The 27,138-nt window shown below is 33.5% G+C and overlaps 1 protein-coding gene across 1 annotated transcript; it reads right to left on the bottom strand.

Moving 5' to 3' along the window:
* Positions 1-477: 477 nt before the first annotated feature.
* On the bottom strand, positions 478-23,810 carry LOC127804410 (WAT1-related protein At1g25270-like). Its single transcript, XM_052341268.1, has 6 exons — positions 23,761-23,810; positions 2,878-2,994; positions 2,341-2,575; positions 1,043-1,201; positions 765-916; positions 478-610 (listed from the first exon to the last, which is right to left on the bottom strand). Exons 1-6 carry the CDS (start codon positions 23,808-23,810, stop codon positions 478-480), a joined length of 846 nt encoding a protein of 281 aa, XP_052197228.1.
* Positions 23,811-27,138: the final 3,328 nt, after the last annotated feature.

Below are 27,138 nucleotides of genomic sequence, written 5' to 3'. Positions count from 1 at the left end.
TGGACTATTAATTAATTAACCAGCAATGCAATGCAATTTCGAACCTGATATACATTACGATGGTTTTGTAGGCCCCTACAACCTACGCAAGTTCATACGTGTTATTGTTGGATTTTTCTGCACTGGGTTTAAAGATGAATTAATGTATAGATTCATTACATTACATTCATAGTACCAAAAGTAATGATGCCATTTCCCATCCATCCATCCATCCATCCTATACATACAATAGAAGAAAATCATTTTATTATCTCAAAAATCACATTTATATTTACAAACATAAAATATTATCTTCATGTTCCAGTCATGTAAAATAATATTCTCCTTAAATACAATATAATTAATAATATGTTACATATATTTGTACGACAACCCCAAGCATATTAATTATTATTTTACACCTTATACCATAATTACATATCAAACTCCGCAGATATTATTATTTCAAAACTTGGATAGTTCTGATGAGGATGCGACTTAGGCTTCCCTTACAGCGCCTAATTCCACTTCCTGATGATCAGAGCGCTCAGCTTCCTTGTCAGATAATTCTTTGACTTCTCCCCATAGTATCAGCAATATGGCTACTATGATTAATGCAATTGCTGCCAAGCTGTGAGAGTGGGAGAGATTAAAAGAGTACTGATGCATATACAATTCTCCACTTCCTCTATATATAAAATTAGTTTTCTTCTTCCCAAATAATACTACAGGGAAAAGCACAAAGGGAGGGATGAATGAAAAGTCAAAAAGATAACCTTAATTACCTTGTGACATGCAACTTCTCGCCCAGAAGGAAGTAGCCAGTGGCTGTCATAAGAATCAATCCAAAGGGGTTGGCGGTGGACACGAACAAAGGCCCCATCTCTGAAATACACCATGTGATAATGGTGGTTGACAGCCCCGACCCCAACACTCCCTGCAAGCCATGCATGTAGCCGACGACAACAAATTAATTTAGAAACTAGCATGAAATTAAATACTAGAAAATAGATTAAAAACAAAAATTAAAGGTTTTAATAAGATGCTTTGTTGAAAAGATTACTGCAGAACATGCAGCCCAGAGCCTGACATTCCATCCCAATTTCCACTGTGTCTTATCTTTCTCAGCAAACAGAGCATAGACAACTGATTGAATGGCAGCCATTAGATTCATCAAGAACGGGAGAAGGAAAATGTTGCCACTCTTAACCTCGAACTTGGCCTACCAAGTGAATAAATTAATGAAAAGGGAGTAGATATATAATATATACATGTATAACACATTCAACATTATAAATATTAGGCTAAATACAGATTTTTGCCTATATATTTGCATATTTTTTTATTTAGATATTTAAACTTTTCATTATTTCAATTATACTCTTAAATTATGTAATTTCAAGTTAATTTAATTTTTATATTTTGATATTTTTTTACGTAAACACTCAAACTTCTTGTTATTTTGATAATACCCTGAACTATACATTTTCGAGATTCTCAAGAATAATATTCTATATAATTGGTGTATCTAACATTTGTATTTATCAAAAATGCAATAAAATATATAAATATCGAATTGTTACATTAAATGTCAATTTTAAAGTGTCCAAATATCATTTTTTTTATAAATAAATTTTTAAAATATTTTTTTAAACTTATAAATTAAATAAATAATTATATAACACTAACCTTTTTCAGATATAATTAAAGAAAAAAAATTAAAATATTAACATAATATTAGAGAAAATTTAAAAAAAAATCTACATATAATAAAATTGAGACTTCAAACCAAATCAGAAAATTGAATGCAGATTTATTTAAAGTGTTTGGTTTGAAATTTCAATTTTATTATATGTAGATTTATTTTTTAAATTTTTTTCCTAATTTTCTGTTAGTATTTTAATACTTTATTCTTGAATTATATCTAGTCAAAAAAGTTAGTATTATATAATTATTTACTTAACTTATAAGTTTGCAAAACATATTTAAAATAATGATTTATAAAAAAAAATGATATTTGGACACTTTAAAATGATATATTTAATATAACACTTTTGTATTTGTGTATTTTGTTACATATCTAATCAATATAAGTGTTAGATACACCAATCACACAGAATATTACTCTTTAGAAGAGATTAAATTAACTTAAAAATTTATAATTTAAAAGTATAATTGAAATAATAAAAAGTTAAAGTGTCTACATGAAAAAATATTAAAGTAAATGGGGGTTAAATTAACTTGAAATTGTATAGGTTATAAGTGTAATTGAAATAATAAAAAATAAAAATATTGTGCAAATTCAAGAGTAAAAATATGTATTTGTCCTAAATATTAACATAGAAGTAGAGATAAAATTACCTGAATTGTCAAGAAGGATGCATTGCTTAGTGTAGAAAGTAGGGCTAGAATTAAGCCCATCATTTGATTGTCGATATGCTTTTGTTGCTGCTGCAGTTGTAGGAAGCCAAATTTGACTGGCCAAGGGTTAATTTCTAAGCGTTTGAAAGAGGCCAAGAGTGCTGCCCCCACAATGCTCAACGCAACTCCTGCTACTTTTATCTTAGCATGTCTTTTAGCTGATAAGCTCTCCAACCTGCATAATTACATCTTTATTTAGGAGTAATATTCCAAAATTTTAGATTCCTATCTCATTCATCTTCATTGACGATGCGCCACAAAAAATATTTTCGCTATCCAACTTCTCCAAATGGGCACTTGTATCCATGCGCGCCAGGGAATCACCATCCCGGCCGTATCATAAAATGAAACATTCATGAATGATTAATGTTAAAGAAGGGTGCCCAGAAAGAAAAAATTAATGTTAAAGAAGCTGATATATAAAGATAGTTTAAAAGCCAGAATTGTCAGAGATGAGACTTGAAGTTTCTGGGGCACCTGAAAGCTAGGCAGAGCAGAAAGGCGATTGCAGGAGTGAGATTGACAATGGCTGAGATGAACGTCGGTGATGTTGAAGCCATGCTCTCAAGATACAGATTCTGGAACAATGAACCTCTGCAAAAATTTAATTGGCATAGATCATCCTCACGTGTTGTTAATAATTAACCAGCTAGCTAGGGCAAATCTCTCTCTCTCTCTCTCTCTCTCTATTTATCTATCTATCTATCTATCTATCTATCTATCTATCTATCTATGTATATATATATATATATAGGTTTAAACGAGATACAAAAGGATTGATGTAGATGAAGAGTACTATATATTTTCAGTATTTACCCTAAAAGCCCATTTACTACGGAGATGCACACTAGCTCCCATGTGGGTTTGGTTGGCTCGCTGTCGCTGGTCCTGCTGGTACATAATAAAACACAAGAAGAGACAATTAATCGAGTTTCGGTAGTAATTACTTTCCTCCACAACTAGCTAGCAGAAAGTGAGAAAACAACGATCTAGCTACTCCCAAGCACAGATCTTGATTTGGAAAGTGAAGATGATAACTAATTACCAGCAGGGCTGGAATTAATAATAATATTCATTTAATTAAGCTGCTATTAACTAGCCAAGATATGGAGAAAGAAGAAGACGAACCTGGACTCGTATAAGATCACGAAAGGAGAAAGAGTGATTGCACCACAGATAAAACGATAAGAAATGAGAATGGAAACTGGCATGGAATCCCCCACTATGGCTTGCTTGCAAAATATGTTTATTACTACGGAAATCACTTGGGGAATCAATAACATTACTACATGAGTGGCGAGGCTGTGTTCCGGCATTTGCAACGAGTAATTAATTAACTAAATGAATGGGCCGGGGAGCTAGCTAGAGATCAAAACTAGAAATGAGTGGGGCTAGCTAGAGGGTTTCTATTTATAAAAAAAAATTAATATATATAAGATTAGGTAAGGTTTTATATAAAAATGACGTCAAAAATCTATGAGATTAGGTAAGGTAAGGTTTTCCCCCCAAAACCCTGTCGACCCGACCTCAGTCAGCATCAGGACCAGCATGATAAATTCTATGGGATTAGGTAATTAAGGCTCTGATTTTATATATCATTATCTACATTTTATAACTTTTTGGATCTTTATTTCGTAACCTTTGTGGTATGTAGTTATAATAATTCTACTCAAATTTATAATAATTTTATTTAGAATTAATAATAAATATATTCATTATTTTAAACTACTCTATGAATTATTATTAATTAATTATAGATAAAATATTATAAATAAAATATACTTACTTCAATTATATATGGTGTGATTTATATATGTTCATACAAAGAAAGAAAGCGATAAACCAACGTGATCCACATGCAGTAGCTTCCATATGTAGGTTTGGTTTGGTGGGTCCGCTGATCCTGCCGTGTGAATGATTTATTCCAAATCAAGCACACATATTCTTGATTTGGGAAGTGGCTGTATAATAATTAACCATCTGATGAAAGGAATGGTGTATAATAATTAATTAATATTTAGAAATGGGTGAGAAAAGTCTCTTCTCACTGCAGGCTGCGGACCCCCAGAAAAAACACACGACTTTGAAGGCTCCCCATGTATGTATCTTAACACGAGAAGCATTCTCTAGAAACTACGTACCATTTAATTGAATCATCATATATATGTGTATATATATATATATATCAGGTTCGAAATTAAATTGCATTGCTGGTTAATTAATAGTCCAGTTTATAATTTTATGTGTTAACATGTGCAATATTTTGTGACTGGAAGCACCAAATCAGAATCATTTCACACCGTTTAATTAATTTTAATTTTTGAAACCAGAAATCATTACCCCATTTAATTTGGTACGGCATATATATTTATATATATATCAATCCCTGCCCGCCAACAAGGATGTGACGTTTTTATTAAAGCTTAATTACTCCTGGAAGGGGAAGCTTCGTGGGGAGAGAAATCTTGGCAAGCTTTTTATATTTAGTCGTAATATAAATTTTTTTTTTATTAATGTATTATCATGAGTGTCCTGAAGTTCAGTCTCATGATTCCTATGTTAGATGTAAATTAGGGAATTTAGCCGTCAATTACAACCCCTAACCTCTTTTCGCAAACGTGAGGACGGCACATGACAAGTCTTTCAACTTTCAAGACTATCCCTGATAATCAGGCTTTTTCTTCTCTTGACCAGAACTCGAATATAAGATCTAAAGACTTAGAGTGTAACACCCCAACGTACTCTTCCTTTGCTAGTTTATTTTTTTAGCTTACGATAATGATGATGGTTGAGTCTGTGCCATAGTTTGAATTTTCTTTCCTAATAATAATAATAATGTCATAAAGCTCCTATTTTTTTTTCCAGCTTAGGACGACATTCGGTTTGAAAGTTTTTAATAATATAAAAGAGATTTGAATTGAACTGTGTGGTCTAGATTTTTTCAACATTGTTTTGTAGTGACGATGACGCAAGGAGTGATGAAGCAATGGGTGATCACAATGCATTATAATGTATAAACTCCCATAAATTTTGCTATAGACCCTGGGCTACACCCTCAACTATCGAAAGAATTTAAAATTTCTTTTCTTTTCTTTCTTTGCAACACCCAAGGCAAGGCTATCCGTCCAAAAGCATCTCTCTCTTACACACACAATAGACTCTCTCTTACTCTCTCAATTACCAGCCACCGTATGGCTCTCTCTTTCTCTTGTCCCCACTTGCCTCTCTTTCTCTTTTATTATTATTATCAGTTGAAAATTAATTGGGTGCATGTCGGCAACACTCAAGACTAAATGAAATCATTAGCTTTAAGTTGCTTTTGACCCAACCTTAGTCAGCAAAAAAATATTCTAGTCTTGTAGTGTTCCAGTTTTAGTGTTATTGTGTTTTCATTTAGTTAGTCTTGAATTGCTCCTATATATTTTAGTTTTGTGATCCTCTCCTTTTACTATACTATATATATATATATATATTGTAGTGTTATCATTTTAATTAGTTTTGTGGTATTCTTATTTTAATTAATCTTGTTGTATTATATAATATTCTCATTTTACTTACTAACTATTGTGATGCTTTTATTTTAGGCTTGCATTACTCTTCTTTTATAGTACTTGCGCGCGCTCCCAATTTTTTATTGTGGTCAACCAAAAAAGAGAGTAGCGTGGAAAAAAGTATTGAAAAATTATATATTTTATTAGAATTTAGAAAATATTAGGTGAATTATTTTAATATTTTACAATTAATTTTTAGCATATAATATTTAATATTTTATAGATTAATTAAAAATTAACATCTAATATGTAGTGATTTAGAAATCTAATAAATTTTTAAACTCAAGAGATGTGTCCATGTCTTATTAATTTATTAAAAATTAAAATTTACTAAATACTTTATTGGATATCCTCGCTTCACTAAATCTTTAATGCAAGGAAACACCAAAAGAAAGTCATTTTGGCTTTTTCAAAATATTTTCACCTTGAAATGCCAAGAAACACACAAAAAAATATTTTTGACATGTTCTTATAATTTTAGAAATATTTTGAGACCATTTTGTAATACTAAAAAATTATTAAAAATATATTTTCAATTTAAAAAAACGTTTATGTTGTCCCGATGACCAAATTAGAAATGAAAATAACTTATGTTTATATTAAAAATTATATTCATAAAAAAAAATCTTATATATATTTTATTTACATGGTTTTCATATATTTCACTTTTTGCGTTTTAAAAAAAATACTATTTCCTTATTTTTATTTGGCATCATATATATCTATCTATTTTTTTCGTTCAATAAATTTGGAACCACCAATTCATCACTCATCGTGGGATTGATTGTACTTCTAGAAGCGTCACATGACCTAGGCTTTTCGTCACCCACTTCTAGAAGCATGACCTAGGTCCTTACACGTACATATATGTTCCTTCCTTGATACGTTGGGCCCCACTTCTAGAAGCTTAATAACTTTTAAGCTGGTCATATGTTTTTCAATTAAACTAATCATCATATCATTAACCTCCAACATGATGAATTTGAAGAATTTCATCAAAATAATTGTACAAATTATTTATCGCTTTCTTACATATATATATCACAGACCCACCAAACCAAACCTACATATGGAAGCTGCTGTGGGTCACGCTTTCTTTCTTTCTTTCTTTCTATGAACATATATATATATATATATATATATATATAAATCACACCATATTTTATTAATTTCAATCAATAAGAAATAACTGAATGAATGAATGGTCAAATAGCTAGGATGGCTATCTATCTATTTATCGCTTTCTTTCTTTCCTTCTTTCTTTCTATGAACATATATATATATATATATATATAAATCACACCATATTTTATTAATTTCAATCAATAAGAGATAACTGAATGAATGGTCAGATAGTTAGGATGGCTATCTATCTAGAAATACTTAATTAGCTGCTAAGTAAGTAACCAGACAACCACAACAAGATTTGTGCTAAATATTGTAACAAATTAATATAATGTATACTTATTTAATTATCCATTAAATTAATTTTGGTTGTACTAGCTAGGGAGCATCATTCCTGTGTTTTATTTTTTTTTATATTAATTTTATTTTATAAAAAATAAAATAAAATTAATGATGCTCCCTAATCAAAGTTTTGATCTTTTGGATTGGGTTTGGCCTATGTGACACAATAATAAAAATAAAGTTTTGATCTTTTGGATTGGGTTTGGTAACCAAAGCAAACTCTGATAATAATTGATCAATTTGGTAACCAAAGCAAACTCTGATAATAATTGATCAATTTGGTAACCAAAGCAAACTCTCGTGAACTTGGACTAGGCAGGCATTTAGGCTTATGAATAATACCCCCTTGTACATGCCACAATTTTCCTTGTTGGACCTTAAATAGTTGCATTGCATTAGGATCTGTTTTGGATAGCAACAATTTTGTTCCTTTCTAAGATCTTACTTTCAATGAACACCACAAGTCAACTACCACCCAAACCACCGAATTTAATTAATTAAAGAAATCTCCCAATTCTTATGTTCTTTAAAGTTACCAATTGAAAGTATTAACCATCACCGAATAATCCAAAATGTGTACATTCAGCTATAGGAGGTTTCTGAGAAAAATATATAAATTGGAAAATCAACATCTTCTAAGACCTGCACCAGTGGCATACATATTAAACTAAATATTCAATCATCAATAAAACTCTAATCGGTCCTATTAAATAAAGATGGTCATCACTACACCAAATTGATTGATCAACCAAATTGATCAATTATTATAAGAGTTTGTTTTGGCAACCAAATTGATCAATTATTATAAGGAGTTTGCTTTGGTTACCAAACCCAATCCAAAAGATCAAAACTTTATTTTTATTATTATAAGAGTTTGATTGATCAACCAAATTTTATTTTTATTATTGTGTCACATAGGCCAAACCCAATCCAAAAGATCAAAACCTTGACTAGGTTTTGATCTTTTGGATTGGGTTTGGCCTATCAACGAAAAGATAATTTTAATATAAAATAAAATAAAAAGTCATTTAATTCTTGTTTTAATGATATTTAATAAAATAAAAAAATAATTTTAATTTTATAAAAAAATTAAATTGTGATTGGAAAGAGTATTGTTGGTAAATAAAATAATAAATATCATAATTATCTTAACAATAATAATTAAAATGATTAAAAAATAATTCTATCTAAATAAATTATATTCAAATAAATTTATTGTTACCCTTCATTAATATAATATAATCATAGTTGTATTTACTTTTTAATAAACAATTATTGATGAACGAATAAGTCAACAGCGTTGCACATATATGTTCCTTCTTTATATGTTGGGCCCCCTTCTAGAAGCTTAAGTTGGACCCTAATTTTTAAATTTAACTAATCATCCTTCCTCGAACCAGATGAATTTCATCAAAATAATTGTACAAATTTGTTTTTATCAAATTAATTATTTCTTTTTAACTCTTCATCATTTTTATATTAGTGCATAACATTTACAATATTAATGCAAATCATCATTAATAAATTTAAAATTTGTTCACAAATATTCCGTTGTTGGAGATATAAAACAATAGAGCTAATATTATTTTTAATAAAAACACATAACAATTAATTTCTATGACAAAAAAGATTCATTTAATAATTCATAAGTTGAGTTCTAATTAAGGTGCTGGAATATCTATGAGAAATCATTTAAGTCTCCTTTCATTTTCCTTAATTACAAGATCTAGCCGGCCCATTCTTTTAATATATAGGGGGAAGATAAATTTCAAGAGATTTCAATCAATCTTAATTAAACACATAAATTTAATAATGACATGAACATTTTATATATAAAAAAAAAAAAATTTACCATCAAAATTTAATTTACAAATATTTTTCAAATTTTTAATTAATAGAAGTAGTAGTATTAGCAAAAGCATTATCAAAACTGTAAAAATAATGGACAGAGGGGAATGAAATGGGAGTATTAATTTTATAAAACTTTTCACTATGTATGTAGAATAAGCATTATCAAATATTGTAGTGTTCCAGTTTTAGAGTTATTGTGTTTTCATTTAGTCTTGTATTGCTGCTATATATTTTAGTTTTGTGATTCTCTCGTTTTACTATAATATATATATATATATATTGTAGTGTTATCATTTTAATTAGTTTTGTGGTATTCTTATTTTAATTAATCTTGTTGTATTATATAATATTCTCATTTTACTTACCTACTGTTGTGATGCTTCTATTTTAAGCTTGCATTACTCTTCGTTTACACTTGCGCTCTCAATCTACTTATACAACTAATTTAGTTACCGAAAGTGATCAAAGGAGTCAAAATTCAAAAATATCATCACCTAATTTCTTATTGTTGCCTCTGGATGAAGCCTTAGGCTTCATGATTGATGAAGTCTGATGATTGATGATGAAATCCAATCAGACTTCATCATCGAACGGTCATTAAGTTTTTACATGAGTGGCGAGGCTGTGCTGCGGCATATTTGCAACCAGTAATTAATTAACTAAATGAATGGGCCGGGGGAGCTAACTAGGGAGCAAATATTTATAGTATATTATTATTATTATTATAATCAGTTGATTAGCAGTGGCCCGGCTCGATCAACACCAAAAAGCCTTTTAATAATAGAAGAGAGATTTGATTGAGCTGTGTGGCCTAATTTTTTCAACATTGTTTTGTAGCGATGATGCAATGAGTGACGACGGAATGGGTTGATGACAATGCATTATAATGTATAAACTCGGATAATCGCATTTGAAATTTGGTATCAATTCCATCCTTTTTAAGGCCTGCCAAACTCAATTCAATAGGATTTATATGCCGTTGCCCCTTGGTGCTAAATTAATAATTTTTATATAACAAGTGTCTTACATCAAACACTACAATGCATGATATTTTTTAACTATTTATAACTGTCTTATATATTGAAAAGAGAAAATACATGCAGGAATAACTATCCACTACAATGTATGAAAAGAGAGAGAGAGAGAGAGAGAGTGAATGGATGAATGTGGAAGCCGTTATTTTGTAGAAAACAAGAGTTCGCGTGATTGAAGTAATTGCTTAAGAAATAAAAGGATGGTTTTTGGGATCAACCACCACGTGCCATTTCTGTGAATGGACTTCGGAAATCGGACCTTGAGCTTGGTGATGTCAGACCTCGGTAATAAGACCTGCAACACAATGAGTGGCGGGGCTAGGGTCCCCGGGGTAGACTTCGATACTCAAATCAGTAAAATAAATGCAAGTAATAATAGCTGTAAGAGCTGTAGAGTTTGGTCATATCTACTGAGGACTCTTGTCTTTTATATGCAGACCCGTGATGAGTGGGGGCACGACTCTCGAGGATCTCAGTCAATTTGGAACGGGTCTTGCGGCTCGGCCCAAATTTTTCGAGCTTCGCTCTGGATTGTTGACTTGCCACGTGTTAGTCTCTCAAGCGATTCCATGTGGCGGGTAAGACTATTGGTGCGTAGGGATATTTTGGTAATTTTAAGTGATACCACATCAAATCATTAATGAACTAAAGAGGTAATGAAGAAGAAATGTTAAAATTAATTGAATCACCCCAACCAAGAAAGATAAAAAAAAAATCAAACAAGAAAAAATGACAAAAAATTAGCATGGTTATTGGATCAACAACCTATGTCCACCATCCCACGACAAAGGAATAATTCATTCCGCAAAGCAAATTAACTTCACAGTTTCAAATACATGGTTGCACCACACACTAGTACTTTGAGTTTGATTTTGAAGATATTTTGATGATGGATATTTAATGTAAAACTGTAATAAATATTTGAGGATATTTAGAGGTTGTGAGAAGGTAAATGCAAAACTTTAATAAATCTCAATAGGATTAACCTTAAAGTGTTACTCTAGGGTTTCAAGGATTAATCAACTAATGCTTGAGTTTAATAGAGTAATTATCTTTGTAATGAAGTAAGAAAATATTTCACTAAGTAACAAGTGTTGTATTTGACTAATCATGATTTTAATCGAGTAAGACTTTAAAACTCAATGGATTAATCGCTTATGCACTTGTATTACTCGAGTATGTGAAGTAAAAGTATTAATCGAATAACCAAAATCATAATCAACTAATTGATACATTTGTTAAGTAACTATAAACTTTAATTGAACAATAAATATGAGATAAAATGATAAGAAATATTTTGGTAATTAAAAATGATTAGAATGCTTTTTTTTTTATTATTATTAACTAATCATATAAAAAATATATTTTGTTATGTTTTATATTTGTATATTATTATGTTTGATTTTTTTGAGTAATGTCAAAAGAAAGTATAAAACTTAATCCTTTGTTTTGGAGTCATAATTTGGAAATTATTGTTCGACACGGCGAGCTCTACTGAAGACACATGTAACAGTTCACTCTTTTGTTTGTACTTTATACTCAGCGCTAACATAACGTATAAGACCGTCTCCCTCCAGCCCTAACGACTTTAAGCCATGCCCTTAATTAGAGTAATCCTTATCCTTTAATTATTATATATATGGTGCTTCATAGTCCAAAATATTCGACTCTCATGTCAGTCGCACGTCCAACGTACGCTTACCTGGAAGCCTGCTGCCAGATAGTGAGCGTGACTTTTGTAACACCCGTCTTCCCAAGACGTTGAAACATATGCTAATAAATTTAGCACAAATCTTGTGGTTATCTAGCTACTTAGCTGCTAATTAAGTATTTCTAGATAACTGGCCGTCTTATTTGACCATTCATTCAGTTATTGCTTATTGATTGAAATTAATAAAATAAAATATATATATATATATATCGTGTGTGGCAATAGTACATGCACATGCAGCACCAAATAAACTGACGTCACTAATCTGACGTCACTAATGGAAAGAAATGCAGAGGAATCTCAGGAAAGTCAGATTCATGCACCCGTGATGAATTAATTATTATTGATGATAAGTGTGTGTGTGTGTGAAAGGAATATTTACTGATTGGTTTTGGGGAGTACTCATAATTCCATAAATAATAATTAATTCAAGCCTAAATAAGTTGGGACAAACATTCCCAATCAAATTTTAGCCTATACATCCATTCATTCATCAACCTATCTGGCGAGTTATTCCAACATTTTTAATTAAAATATTATATTGAAGGGTTAAATTTTTAATTAAAAAAATAGAAAACTCAACTTTTCAGTTATTAGAATTTAGAAAATATTAGGCGAATTATTTTACAATTAATTTTTAGCATATAATATTTAATATTTAATAGATTAATTAAAAATTAACATCTAATATATAGTGATTGAGAAATCTAATAAATTTTTAAACTCAAGAGATGTGTCCATGTCTCATTAATTTATTAAAAATTAAAATTTACTAAATACTAGCTAGCCTTTCATTGAATTTTTAAATTTTATTGGATATCATCGCTTCACTAAATCTTTCATGCAAGGAAAAACCAAAAGTCATTTTGGCTGTTCAAAATATTTTCACCTTGAAATGTCAAGAAACATACAAAAAAAATATTTTTGACTAATTCTTGTAATTTTAAAAATATTTTGAGAGTGTTTTGTAATATTAAAAAATTATTAAAAATATATTTTTAATTTAAAAAAACGTTGTTGTTCCACGGTCAAGTTAAAGACAAATGCAATTCCATTTCTACTGTCTCGATGACCAAATTAGAGATAAAAATAATTTATGTTTATATTAAAAATTATATTCATAAAAAAATTCTTATATATTTTTTATTTACATGTTTTCATATATTTCTCTTTTTACTTTTTTTAAAAATACCATCTCCTTATTTTTATTTGGCAACATATATATATATATATATATATCTATTTTTTAAGTTCAATAAATTTGGAACCATCAAGTCATCACTCATCGTGGGACTGATTGTTAAGCTCAATCTTTGAAAATATGAAAGTTGACCAAAGCTCAAGTCATCACTTCTAGAAGCATTACCTATTTTTGTTCTTCCATTATACTTCTAGAAGCGTCACATGACCTCGGCATTTCGTCACCCACTTCTAGAAGCATGACCTAGGTCCGCACACGTACCTATATGTTCCTTCCTTTTTATGTTGGGCCCCACTTCTAGAAGCTTAATAACTTTTAAGCTGGTCACGAGTTTTTCAATTAAACTAATCATCGTATCATTAACCTCCAACAAGATGAATTTGAAGATTTTCATCAAAATAATTGTACAAATTTATTGCATAACATTTACAATATTAATACATACCATTAAAAATTACGCAGATTTAGCATAATTAATAAACACTAATTAAACAATGTACATGTATATCATCATTAAATACTTTTAATAAATTAAAAATTTGTTCACAAATATTCCATTGTTGGGGATATAAAACATTAATAGAGTTAACATTATTTTTAATAAAAAAAACACATAACAATTGTCGACTATGACAAAAAGATTCATTTAATAATTCATAAGTTGAGTTCTAATTAAGGTGTTGGAATATCTATGGGAAATCATTTAAGTCTCCTTTCATTTTCATTTACTAGATCCAGCCGGCCCATTCTCTTATTACTTGTAGTGGCTGAACTCACAAATATGAAATAGCTAGCTAGTTTTTTTTAATATATAGAGGGGTAAGATAAATTTCAAGAGATTTCAATCAATCTTAATTAAACACATAAATTTAATAATGACATGAACATTTTATATATATAAAAAAAATTACCATCAAAATTTAATTTACAAATATTTTTCAAATCTTTAATTAATAGAAGTAGTATTAGCAAAAACATTATCAAAACTGTAAAAATAATGGACAGAGGGGATGAATTGGGAGTATTAATTTATAAAACTTTTCAATATATATATATATATATGTAGAATATATATTTATGCAAAAAAATATTTAGCACAAATCTTGTGGTTGTCTCTGGCTACTTACCTAGCAGCTAATTAAGTATTTCTAGATAGCCATCTTATTTGACAATTCATTTAATTAGTTATTTCTTATTGATTGAAATTAATAAAATATACGTACTTCAATTATATATATATATGGTGTGATTTATATATGTTCGTATATAGAAAGAAAGCGATAAACTAGCGTGACCCACAGCAGCTTCCGTATTTAAGTTTGGTTTGGTGGGCCTGCTGGTCCTGCGCGCCGTGTGCCGAACCGACATGGACATGCAGCACCCACCCTATCATTCCTTATTGTTCAAACACAGGGCGTTGAATGATTTCTCATCAAATGTAGCAGTTGGTTCCGTAACAAAATAAAAGATGTTTATATATATTATCATAAGATTTTGTTAGAAAATGAAAGCGAAAATGGTATGTATATATTTATGAAAGACATTGCTTGGGAGAGAGAAATTCATTCTAGATCGTTAACTAACTTAAAAAGTAAACACTACCCACGTGGACAAAGGCTCAGCACACTTTAGTCCAACTTGCCCATCTAGCTAGGGTATGCTTCTAGACGATGGTTCTTGTCCTCTAAACATTAACTTAAAAAGTTATTTTAAATTTTTACACTTTTTTAGTCTTGATATGTAAGCACTCCCGTCGAATATTCCAACCACCCGATCTATCTGAACGAAAGCGCTTACGGAAGAAAGAGAATTAAATACAAGACAAAAATACCCTGTTATACATACATAAGAAATACAACAGTAGAAGCAAAATGATATACATGCACGCCCACGAGTACCCCACTAGAACAACGGTCATGGAGTATATAAATATATACAGACCCAGTGCCAACAAATAGGAGATACAAGGAACAACCTGGCACAGTCAAAAATAAGAAACAAAAATCCTATCAAAATATCAGAGATAACGGGGGCAAGCTAACTGTACTCCCTACCGATACAGCTGGCTGTTAGGTGGAGCGATCCTCGCCCTCGGCCTTCGTTTTACCTTTACCTTGAATGATGGAAAGTAAGGTGAGTCGTAAGACTCAGCAAGTTATAAGAAAAGGAAGACTGTACAGTAAATAGAGGAGAAGGTCACCCCAAACCGTCCCACACATACACACAAGTCATGAGACGCAACAATACAATAGTGCAGCATAATAAAAGCACATACCAGTCCTTGGGGCCCACATAAGACACCTGACACCCAAGTCTCATACCAACCTGCCGTTGTTCTAAAAGGCAACATAAATCTCCAACAAACCTGCGCGCACTGTCCCGAGTCGGTACTCCCGTCACCCGTATCCATGTCGGTACTCCCGACACCCAAGCCATAGGCTTCCTTAGAACGGTACTTCCGTCCGAGAACTAAATACTACCAGTAACCATGCAATGCACATAACAATGCAATAGCGTAGTGAGCATCAACGTGATACACTGGCGCCCATACATCTAGGCATCAGGCCATGCTCCGCCCATATAGTAAACTACACGCGATGTATATGCTCGTGCTGGATGCATCATAACCAAGCTAGGATGTTCGTGACCAAGCATAACCATATCATGAAAACCCCAACATGCAGCCCATACCCATGTGCACACCAAAATATGCAACAAGAAATAAATGATACCAGTCATGCTATAATCACGTAACGGCAGAGCTAGTCAATAGTGCTTGGCATCGGTCAACGGTCAGTGGATAGGAGAGACCAGCCGACGGCCTAAGATAGACCGTGTTAGAACGGGAGATGCTATGGCACACACCAAGAGGGGGGGTGAATTGGTTATTTTAAAAACTTAATTGATAGAACTTGAAAAACTTTTTAATACAGGTTGAAGTTTTAATGATTTAAAACGTGAAGCATATAAAATGACAAATGTGAATCAAGTGAGGAATTAAGGAATGCTTGGAAAGATAAAGATGATTTAAAGAACACAAGCACACAAGAACACCAAGATTTATAGTGGTTCGGCTTAACCCAAGCCTAATCCACTACCTTAGCTCCTCACTAAGGATTTTTCAAACCATCCACTAAAACCCCCTACTTAAACCAAGTAGGTCCTCTAGTCTGAGACTATGAATTACAAAACCTCCAACTCAAATGGCCCTCTAGCTATACAAGCTAGGAAAACAAGAAATATATAGTTGGAGAGAATCTAAGAGATGAATCTCTTAGTTACAATGTCTCTCAAAAATGATACAAGCCTTAAATGAATGTAAACAAATTAAGATCACAGCCTTGAAGAGAGAAAATTGAAGCACAGTGAATGTAAATAGAAACGAGTGTAAAATGTAAGCTCAATTCAATTCGTTCCCGTCCATTTGCCTTCTCTTGATCATCTATGACATGTATATATAAGTGTCCCACGAAGTTGAAGAGAAATATAGCCATTTGGAGCCGTTAGGATTTGAAAAAATAGCCGTTGGAGCTTTCTGCAAAAAGAAATAGTCGATAGAAGAAATATATAGTTGACTATTTTTACAACTAAAGCAAGAAATAGTCGACAGACAAAACGAATAGTCGACTATTTTATAGCACAAAATTTCAATAGTCGACAGACACATTCCAATAGTCGACAGATGCTGAGATATGAAGAAATTTTTGAAACTTATGAACAAAAATAGTCGACAGACCAAAAGGCATAGTCGACTATTTTTACTCGATAATCGACAGATGTTAAAAATAGTCAACAGATGCTTGAATAGTCGACAGAACAATCAAAATAGTCGACTATTTCAAGACATAGTCAACAGAATGAACCTGATAGTCGACTATTCTTTAGAAAAACTTGAATTTTCAATACATCCTTATTCGATTCTTTAAAAACTCATTTTGATTATCTTTAAAGCAAGTTGAGATTCTCAAAAGTATGATTTGAAACAAATTATTCTTAAGAAATCAATATTTCATCCATACTCAATATTTCATATCTTGCTTTAAGATTTATATACTAAAAATGCATTTTCTCATTCATATAATCCATATAGTAGAAATTGATTTTCATATAGACATTCATCAAAACCATTTCATTACTAAGAGATATTAGATATCAAAATACTAGGAGATAGTTTTCTAAAATGAACATACTTTCAAAAACATGTTCTAGTTGGTCTTTTGCCTTAGAATTATTTTGACCAACGATTTCAAGGAGATTCTTTTTAGATCTTAAAACTCGTTTATGCTAATCTCCAAATAATATAAAAGATCATAGATCATTTTTACAAAGCACTTTGAAATTGATTTTTGTTTCCAAACCATATGCTTTGATTGAGGAAAAAATACATTTGAAATTTTTCATCATCAAAACTAAACACAAGAGTAAAATATCAGACCGTACGACAGTCACTCCGTCACCGAACAGCCGATCTTTGCCCCCACTGCCCAACCGTTCTAGCCTATAAACAACCAAAATCCATAATAACGCCCGAACAGCTAAGAACCTAGCCCCGAGTGAGTACGGCATCATTCCCACAGGTTTGGGGGTGGCACAAACCCCTGTAGGCAACCAACGAATAAAATCATCGAGACTAGTTTAATAAATTAAATTTTAAAACAAATTGTTTAAAATTCCATAATTTATTAACAGCTGAAACAAACGAAGGGAGGTCAAATAAATTGACAACGAAAGAAATGTTGAGGAGGGCATAAAGAACTTGCTTTTACGAAGATATCCTTAGGCTTGATTTGACCCAACGCGGTAAAAATTACACAAACTGCAACACCGCAATAATTTGCCAAAATTAACAAAATTGGGCTCTAAATGAAATTTTGACCGTACAGAATATTTATTACTAGCTTGTCTACATACCTGGCTAATCAAAACTCGAATTAAACTTGATTAAATCTTGATTTTCCACCAAAATCTTCTAATTTTTTGGTCGCGCGCTCGCTGCTTCTTTATGGAATTTGTTTGCTGTTCGTGTTGTAAAAATCGAGCGGAAAAACGGCCTTAAATTGGCCAAAATAAGCGGCCAGAACGCGACCACATGGTTGCCGCTGGGAGGCCACCGCCTCTAACCCAAAACGACGTCGTTTTGGGATGCCTAAGGCTGATTAAAAATCAGCAAAATTCCAGCCCTCGCGCGCACAGCCCCGCGTCTCGAACCCGCGACCTCGCTCGCGTACTGCCCGCTCTAGCCGCTGCCTTCAAACATATAGCGCACGCATTTATATATAAGGGGACCCTTGGTCTCTCTTTTTGAAAACGTACCAGCCCCCTCAAACTTCCATTATTTACACACACACCCCCTTTTATTAATTACACTAATTTCCAAAACTACCAAAAATCACACAATTTAATTTATTTCAATTTTCTTCTTATTCCAGAAAATATTCTAAAATAAATAATTAATTACCCTAATTTCTTATTTTCTTAAAATCACATAATCTATTATTATTTATAACAACAAATTATTTTAATATTCCTTTTAATTTAGATTAACACAGTAACTCAATAATTAAATTAATTTGCTATTTACGGGTCGCTACATGATATGTTTTACAAAATAAATGAACAAAGTGAATTAATAAAAATAAGTGAAGAAATCGAAGATAAGAATTCCTACCACGTGACAGCCTGAGAGGTCACATCAGGTCCCCCAGAAAGGGATGTATCCGCCACCCGCACCCCCAAGTGAAGGTCACTGGGGGGTGCCTGAAACTGCACCTTCAAGTGAGGGTCACTCGAGGGTGCGCCCTCACGCGCGGTTGCATCTACTCGCACACGCCCTAGTCCCCTATGCACGCACACGTGGCCTAACGTCCCAAGACCCCCGAGTGACCCTCACTAGGGGGTGTTGGAAATGTATGCCCTAAAGATATGTTTTGTTTAATTTATGGTAATGATGTTTCTTTTATTCAGTTCATGGCACATATATTATTTGCATTTAATTGTTGGAAAAGTGTCCATGCTATTAAGTAAGTGATTCATGTGATGGGTCGTTCTTCACAGTTAGGCATGAATCATGGGTACTTAATAAGCAAGAAAAATATTACTCTTGATCTTTTGATAGAACTGGGCATTCTATCATGATAAGATCATTGTGCAATAGATCCTAATAGAGGATGGCTTGCCTTAGCCAGTAAACAGTCCATTTACTCTAATTGTACAAGCGCATTTGGAATGCGTAGAGCGGACCTATGATAGAAGCTAATGACAAAGTACTAATTATCATGGAGCTAGTCTATCACTGCTACTAGGTGGACGAGTACTCTAATACTTGAGTATTAGTTGGTGGTCTAGTGAACCTAGAGCTATATTCTTAGATTCATTGTAGGTGAGGTCTATCAAAGATCAATATCCTTTTGAGTTGGGAGTATGGTTTCTAATTAGCTAAGACAGACTAATACAAGATAGTTTCTGTGATTCACTCCCTTGTGATTGTCCAAGAATAATCAAATAATCCAGGGCCCTGGGAACGTGACTTAAGAGTGTGTGCTTCTGGGTAGCTCCCAATGATAAGCAAGTACATTCGAGTAGTCACGGATTATTGGACTAGTGATCTAAGGATGATAGAAATCATTTAGAGAGGTGTTAGTACACTATTCCTTTCTAAATGATGGGTGTTACACAGAGGGGTATTTTCGTCATTACACTAGTAGGTCAAAGACATTGCATATGCAAAATTATTCGTGGGGTCAGTGTTACCATATGGTGATAGTTGGAACACTTAGAATGACAAAATATAGCTACTAGGTAACAGGGATATTTTGGTCATTTTAGTAGCCGTGAATAATTTGTCTTTTGGTCCCCGGGGTAGCTCGATGTAACTCATGTATTTTTTAATACATTTGGCTTGTTGGGTGAATTACATTGAGAGAGAATTATTTTATTCAGGATGGTCCATAATTAATTGGGCTAGAATAAAATAATAGTTCATTAGTTTAATTAATTAATTGGGCTAACCCAATTAGAAAATTAATTAAATGGACTTGGCCCATTAGGGTTTGGCCCACTAGGGTTTTAACCCTAGGGTTCTCCCTATATATATCTCTCTTTGGTTGTTTTTCATCTAAGGTCGTTTTTGCTCTTCTTCACCGAAAGAGAGGCCACGAGTTCGAGTCATACTTCGGAAGATCGAAAGAGAGCCTCCGAGTTCTGATGCGAAGGAGCCGAAGGATTGCAGGACAACCGTCGTCTCCACCACGCGAAGAAGCTCCCGCTCATCCTGCTCCTATCGCTCCATTCTGTCCGGTAATCCGCCGAAAAAGTAAGTCTCCTAGATTCTAATCAATACGAGGAACGTTTTTTTTGATTAAAACGCTTCCGTTGCATGCTATGAATCCTCGTTAATGATCCTTCAGGGGGTGCCATGGGCGTACTCATGCGCCCCAATGCCCAAACACCCCCGAGTGGCCCTTACTTGGGGGTGCCATGGGTGCGCCCATGCCCATGCTTGGAGAGAAAAATCAAATCGAACTCATTTTACTTTTAAATGAAGAAGACCATGGCGTCCTCATCATCAATTAATTCATGTACGAGTATATTTTCAATGTATACAAATTAGTATGAAATTGTACAAATTTCACAATCTTTTTTATGTTAAATGTTTATAATGTTATATATAAATGCTTCACAGAATGTATTAAATGCACATACCATATAGAACACCAATATCATTAAAGGAAGAATACCTCTATAATCCATGAGTGATGATGAATAAACTTGATTGAAATAGAAAGCACAAATGCACTACATCAGACCAGATCTTCCTCTTCTTCTTTTCTATGATGCCTTAACCTTTTCTTAATGGGAAGAAATGGTGTAATAGATGTAATTAGAGAGAAAATGAGACCTAGCTTTATATATATATATAATGTCAATAGGGTTTTATCCATCATAAAACTTTATTGGGCCTACATTTATTCCACAAATCATATATATACAAATGGGTTCAAGCCCATAAAGGTGCACTGTAACGCCTCATTTTTCGGGCACGTCATAAATTGGGACAATTTTAGAACAATAAATTTTTTTTCTTTGAAACTAATTCTAAATCACATCATTCTCGTATTCGTCCCAGCATTACCAATCATTTTCTCGAAAGAGAATTATTATTCACATCAAATGTGGAAGCAAGGATCGAACCTGACATCTTACTTTAACATTAAATAAGTTCTTACGTCATCGTTTCTAAAACTTAATTTCCCATTACAAGGCTAATCATCAATGACTTAAAACATAACATAAGAATCTGTACCATAATTTAATATCATATCTATAACAGCCTTAATACATAAATGCATGGAGACTCGATTCCTGAGATAACATCTAAACACCCTAGGTGCAATCAAATGGTACATCAAATTTCGTAGCCATTTCCTAACCCCTGAAACATATCCGAATAGACAAATTACCGGAACCACCTGCTAAATCCATTGGACACGTCATCCCGTGTCGTCATATCTCAACCTGCTCATTGCCTAAACTGCAAGTTTCGACTGGAATGCTGAATGTTCCAAGGCCAGCCTTCCTACGTATGTTGCCTGCGCATGGCCGCTGCTCTCCCGCCGCCGCTTGACCTCGCTAGCCGGTGCTTGGGCCTCCGCTCATCGCCACTGGCCACTGCCATGGCCGTCACCAGCCTCCTTGCGGCTACCCTAGTTCTACCCAGTTTGCTGCTCGTGCGGGCATGGTCGCCTGCAACCTTGGGAGCTTGCGACTATGGCTGCTTGCTGCTGCTTCCCCCTCTCAAAACTCTCAAGCTCTCCTCTATTTATAGGCAATCTCCACCACCCCGACTACATTGCCCATCCCTCTTAGCGTGCAAATCAACCCTATTTCCAGCCATCACAATTGGAGGACATGGAGTGAAAGTTGCAGGGCATGGCCATGAATGGCCTCATGCACGTGCATACATATATATATATATAACTATAAATTACACTAATTTATACATTTAAATTTCACATTTTATCCTAAATTCATTAGGACAATTCCTTAATTGCAATTACATCCTCAAACGTTGAATTAGATTGCATTCCGATACTGAAAATCCAAAATTAATAACTCAGAGTTTACTCGATAAGGACGATTTCGTCCCTGCGCCCTCATTAGATCCTTGTTTCATCTCGAAATCACTGAAAGGTTACTCATTACGAAAAACCAGAGCCCCCTCAAGCTTCTGTTGACTTGCCAAAAGTCCTCTATTATAATTCAGTTTTTGCAGCTTAAATGGTAGCTGCATTTTAGCTGTACCAAAAACCATTCTTGATTCAATTTCTTTCGATACCATAAATCTTATCTCGGAATGCTCATCGAGATCATATTATTTTCCTTATACAATTTCACTCCGAGGCATTCTCTATAGTCGATTCGATACTTATAACTACTATCAAGCCAATTTTCGATATTCTAAACTTGCTTAAATTACATGGCAACCTCAAACAAACATGGGGCATTACATGCACCAAGTCCAATGTCCAATTATGATCACATATAATCCATTGGGCCTTCAGGCATTGTTAAGCTATAGTTCAACTGGTTTTTCTCAAAATAAAATCCAATTAATATTGCACACATTATGAAAAATTTCAACATTCTCCCACTTGTGCAGTATTAGTTGGTGGCAACGAGGCGATGGGAGTGAGGTGGCGAGACGGTGAGGCGAAGGGAGCAGCGCTGGACCGTCGACGGTCGACGATCACATCGCAGCCATAAAAAATGAGAGAAGAGAGAGCTTGGCAGTAGCCCACTTTGCAAATTTGCAAAGTGGGCAAGGACATTTTGATCTTTTTATCTCTATTCAGTAAGTCTCTTGAACAATGTAGATTAAACCAGGGTTGCAATCCTCCACGCATCTTATTTTAATTTGCATTGTCCTTGTAATTAAACTTTATAAAAGGCAGCCAACAATTAATATTCTTCAAAGGGAAACAAAAAATTAATTAATACTCCCTCCCACGCACGCTGGCTAAATACTTATTCCATGGCCACCCTTGAGATATATAGGAGGAAGAGTACCGGTCAAGCAAAAAGGAGAGTAGAGTAGAAAAAAGTATATATATATATATATATATATGAATGACCTTACATATAAATATATGTTAAAAAAATAAAAAATAAAATAAAATAGTTAACTGATATTCTTTCTTCCATTGCTGACTTTTAGCATGACCGCCTTGAACCCAGCGCCGTTGTCGCCTGGATGAGTCCCTCTACAGGGCCAGACTCGTTTACAAAAGCAAAATCTCGGGATATTTTGGCTGTTAAAATATCACGAGATGTTGGTTAGGTTAGAAGCCCTTGCACATATCCCAGAGAAATGGGAAAATTTACCGAGACTGACTTTCCTTCCTTCGGCTTGCGTTTGCACATATCCCACTGAAACAAAAAGAGAGAGCTTATCAACGATGATCTCGATCGAGCTGAGACGTTTCCTTCGGCGATCGAGACCTTCATTCGGCCCGCAATCGAGATCAACCTTCGACGATCGAGACCAACCTTCTACAATCGAGACCGATCTTCCGCGATGGAGACTGATCTTCCGCCATCGTCAGCGATGGAGACCGATCTTCCGCGATGGAGACCGATCTTCGGTCTCGTCGCCGTTCTTCCTCGCCGATGTCGGAGCAAGGTAAGCCAGACTATTATAATCCTCTAGTTGGTTTCTTCGATTTCTTCCTTCGGTTTCTTCCTTCACATTTTAGTTTGTCAAGGGCTTTTAGTTAGTTTCTTTGGATTAGTCTTTGATTTTAGTTTGTCAAGGGCTGTACTCGATGCTGCTTAAACTAACTAGAGGTTTCTACTTAAAGAGAGATTTGTTGTCGATTTTATTTAGATCTAAAAGGTCTGCTTGCTGAAAAAAGGAAAAAACTGTTTTGTGATGAACTTATTGATGATGATGTTATTAACTGTTTTGTGACATTTTGTTTATAATGAACTCACTGAAAAGAGGAAAAAACTGTTTTGTGATGAACTCATTGATGATGCTATTATTTACTGTTTTGTGACATTTTGTTTATAATGAACTCACTGAAAAGAGGAAAAAACTGTGGGTTTTTGAGACCTGATGTTTGTGCGTTAAAATTATTATCTTCAAGCTTACCTGGTCAAGTCTTTGTTGCATTATATGGTCATTTATGAACTTATCATGAGTTGCATCAATTATTCGTTTGAGGTTGAGAGGAGAAAAAAATAAAAACCAATTTTGTTTGTGGTTTAGTTCTTGCTAGAATGGATAAGGAATAATTTCATTCATTTGATTGTATTAGTCTTTAATCTTTACAATTATAGTTGTGTTTTTATAATATGCCCTTTATTATATCATTGATTTAGCATTATTACAATAGAATGTGGCTTAGTATAACTAATTATGATTATTAGTTAAACAACCAGCCCCAAGATTATTGAAGTTGTTGAAAGAATTAAAATTATTTAATTAGGGAAATTAAATTCTTTATTTAAAATTCAATAGGCTAATGAATTTTTTTCTTAGTTCAATTTTCATATGATGAAGAAGAGAATGTAGTAGTTTCCGACAATGAGATTGAGATTGAAGTAGGGGCTGACAATGAATGCACATCAGAGGGCAGTGAGATGGTGCCTACAGTAGGGATGAAATTTAAGGACCACAATGAGATTTATGAATTCTACAAAACATATGCTTATATTGTGGGTTTCCTTGCTAGAAAAAGGAATTCAAAAAAGGGTGATGGTGGGTCGTTAAAATATGTGACATATGCTTGTAGTCGAGAAGGTCAGAGAAGCAGTGAAACAAGTAGCTCTTTGAAGCCTACACCAACCATTAAAACAGGGTGTTTAGCTAGAATTACAGCTGTGTCAGATGTGATAGGAATATGGAAAATACTAGGGTAATCTTGGAGCATAATCACAAAACAAGTCCTTCAAAATCTAGGTTGTATCGATGTAATCGACAATTGAGTGAATAAGTGAAACGAAAGCTTGAAGTAAACGACCTAGCTGGTATTCCAATGCACAAAAGTTACAACTTAACTGTTGTTGAAGCGGGTGGTTACGAGAATCTATCATTTTTTGAGCAGGAATATAGAAACTATATTGATAGGGTTAGGCGATTAAGACTTGGGGAGGGAGATGTAGCTGCAATACAAGCCTACTTTGCAAAAATACAATCACAGTGTCCTGGTTTTACTTTAGTTTGGATTTGGACGATGAGTCCCAATTGAAGAATGTGTTTTGGGCCGATAATAGGTGTCGGGAGGTATATAAGGAATTCGGTGATATTGTCACATTTGATACCACATACTTGACGAATAAGTATGACATGCCGTTTGCCTCTTTTGTTGGTGTGAATCATCATGGACAGTCGATGTTGTTTGGATGTGGTTTAGTATCTAATGAGGATACCGAGACATTCGTTTGGTTGTTTATGACTTGGCTTCAATGCATGGAGGGTCAGGCTCCTATTGGTATAATTACTAATCAGGATAGGGCTATGCAAAATGTCATTCAAATTGTTTTCCCGAACACAAGACATAGATGGTGTTTGTGGCACCTACTTAAGAAGTTGCCTGAAAAAATTGGGGGCCACCTGATGTGAATCAGGTTGCTAAAGCCTCACAAGATCTGTTGAGCATTCATTGAAGCCCAATAACAAGATTACAAGATTTGGGGTTGATAGATTGAATGATTGATTGATTGAGAAGATTGCAAGATTTGGGGTTGATTGATTGATTGACAAGATTGCAAGATTTGGGGTTGATTGATTGATTGATAAGATTGCACGATTTGGGGTTGATTGATTGATTGATTGACAAGATTGAAAGATTTGGGGTTGATTGATTGATTGACAAGATTGCAAGATTTGGGGCTGATTGATTGATTGATTGATTAATTGACAAGATTTGCAAGATTTGAGGATGATTGATTGATAAGATCTGGGCGCATAAAAGGGAATGGTTGAATATTTGACCACTTCTCTTATTTCCTACTTTTTTTTAAATCTTTTCTATTTTAGATAATTCTTGTTTCTTTATTATCAGATTATGTTATTTCCTTCTTGTAATCAATTCCTATTATGTCTAGGATTTGAATTATTCCCTTCTAGTTTAGGATTGGTGCTTGGCTATATAAGCCAATGTAACCCGAGAGGAATTTAGTTTTTGGACAATATTATTAGTGAGAGTTTTCTCTTTGGTTCTTCAACGAACTACTTTGAACTTATCAAGATTTTATCTTGTGGCGTTCATCCTTGACTTATCACTCACAACTCTTCTCATCTATCTTGAGTGTGGCGTCAACCCTACCTTCTTATACCTTTGGTTCTTATCTCTTTATAGATAACGGGTCAAGATCCTTTGTTTTCTTTATTATGAATCTGTTTTAGAACGATCATTGGCAAAGGAACCATTTTTGATCGTCGGGTCTCACCTTCCTTCGTGGGGTTCGCATCATTCACCCTTATAAGGGTTCAATACTCTCAACTGTGCACGAAGTGGTCTATGAGTCACAAAGTCCGGAAGAATTTGAATGGGGTTGGCATTCAATGATTGATATGTACACATTGCATAACAATGATTGGTTGTCCGGGCTTTTCAAAGAAAGAGGTCCGTGGGTACCTTGATTTTTGAGAACAAATTTCTGGGCTAGGATGTCAACAATGCAACGGAGTGAGAGTATGAATGAGTTTTTTGATGGATATGTCAACTCAAAAACCTCGTTGAAGTTATTCGTTGAACAGTATGAGCGGGCCTTGAGGAGGAAAGTTGACAAGGAATTCCAGGCTGATTTTAAGTCATTTTCATAGATGATACCATGTGCAACTAAGTATTGTATAGAGAAACAGTTCCAGGAGGTTTATACAATCTCAAAATTTAAAGAATTTCAAGAAGAGCTAACTGG

The sequence above is a fragment of the Diospyros lotus genome, chromosome 6 (assembly GCF_014633365.1).
Source record: "Diospyros lotus cultivar Yz01 chromosome 6, ASM1463336v1, whole genome shotgun sequence".
NCBI lineage: Eukaryota > Viridiplantae > Streptophyta > Magnoliopsida > Ericales > Ebenaceae > Diospyros > Diospyros lotus.
The sequence above is the reverse complement of the archived record's forward strand: the minus strand, read 5'-3'. Positions and strand labels throughout refer to the sequence as shown.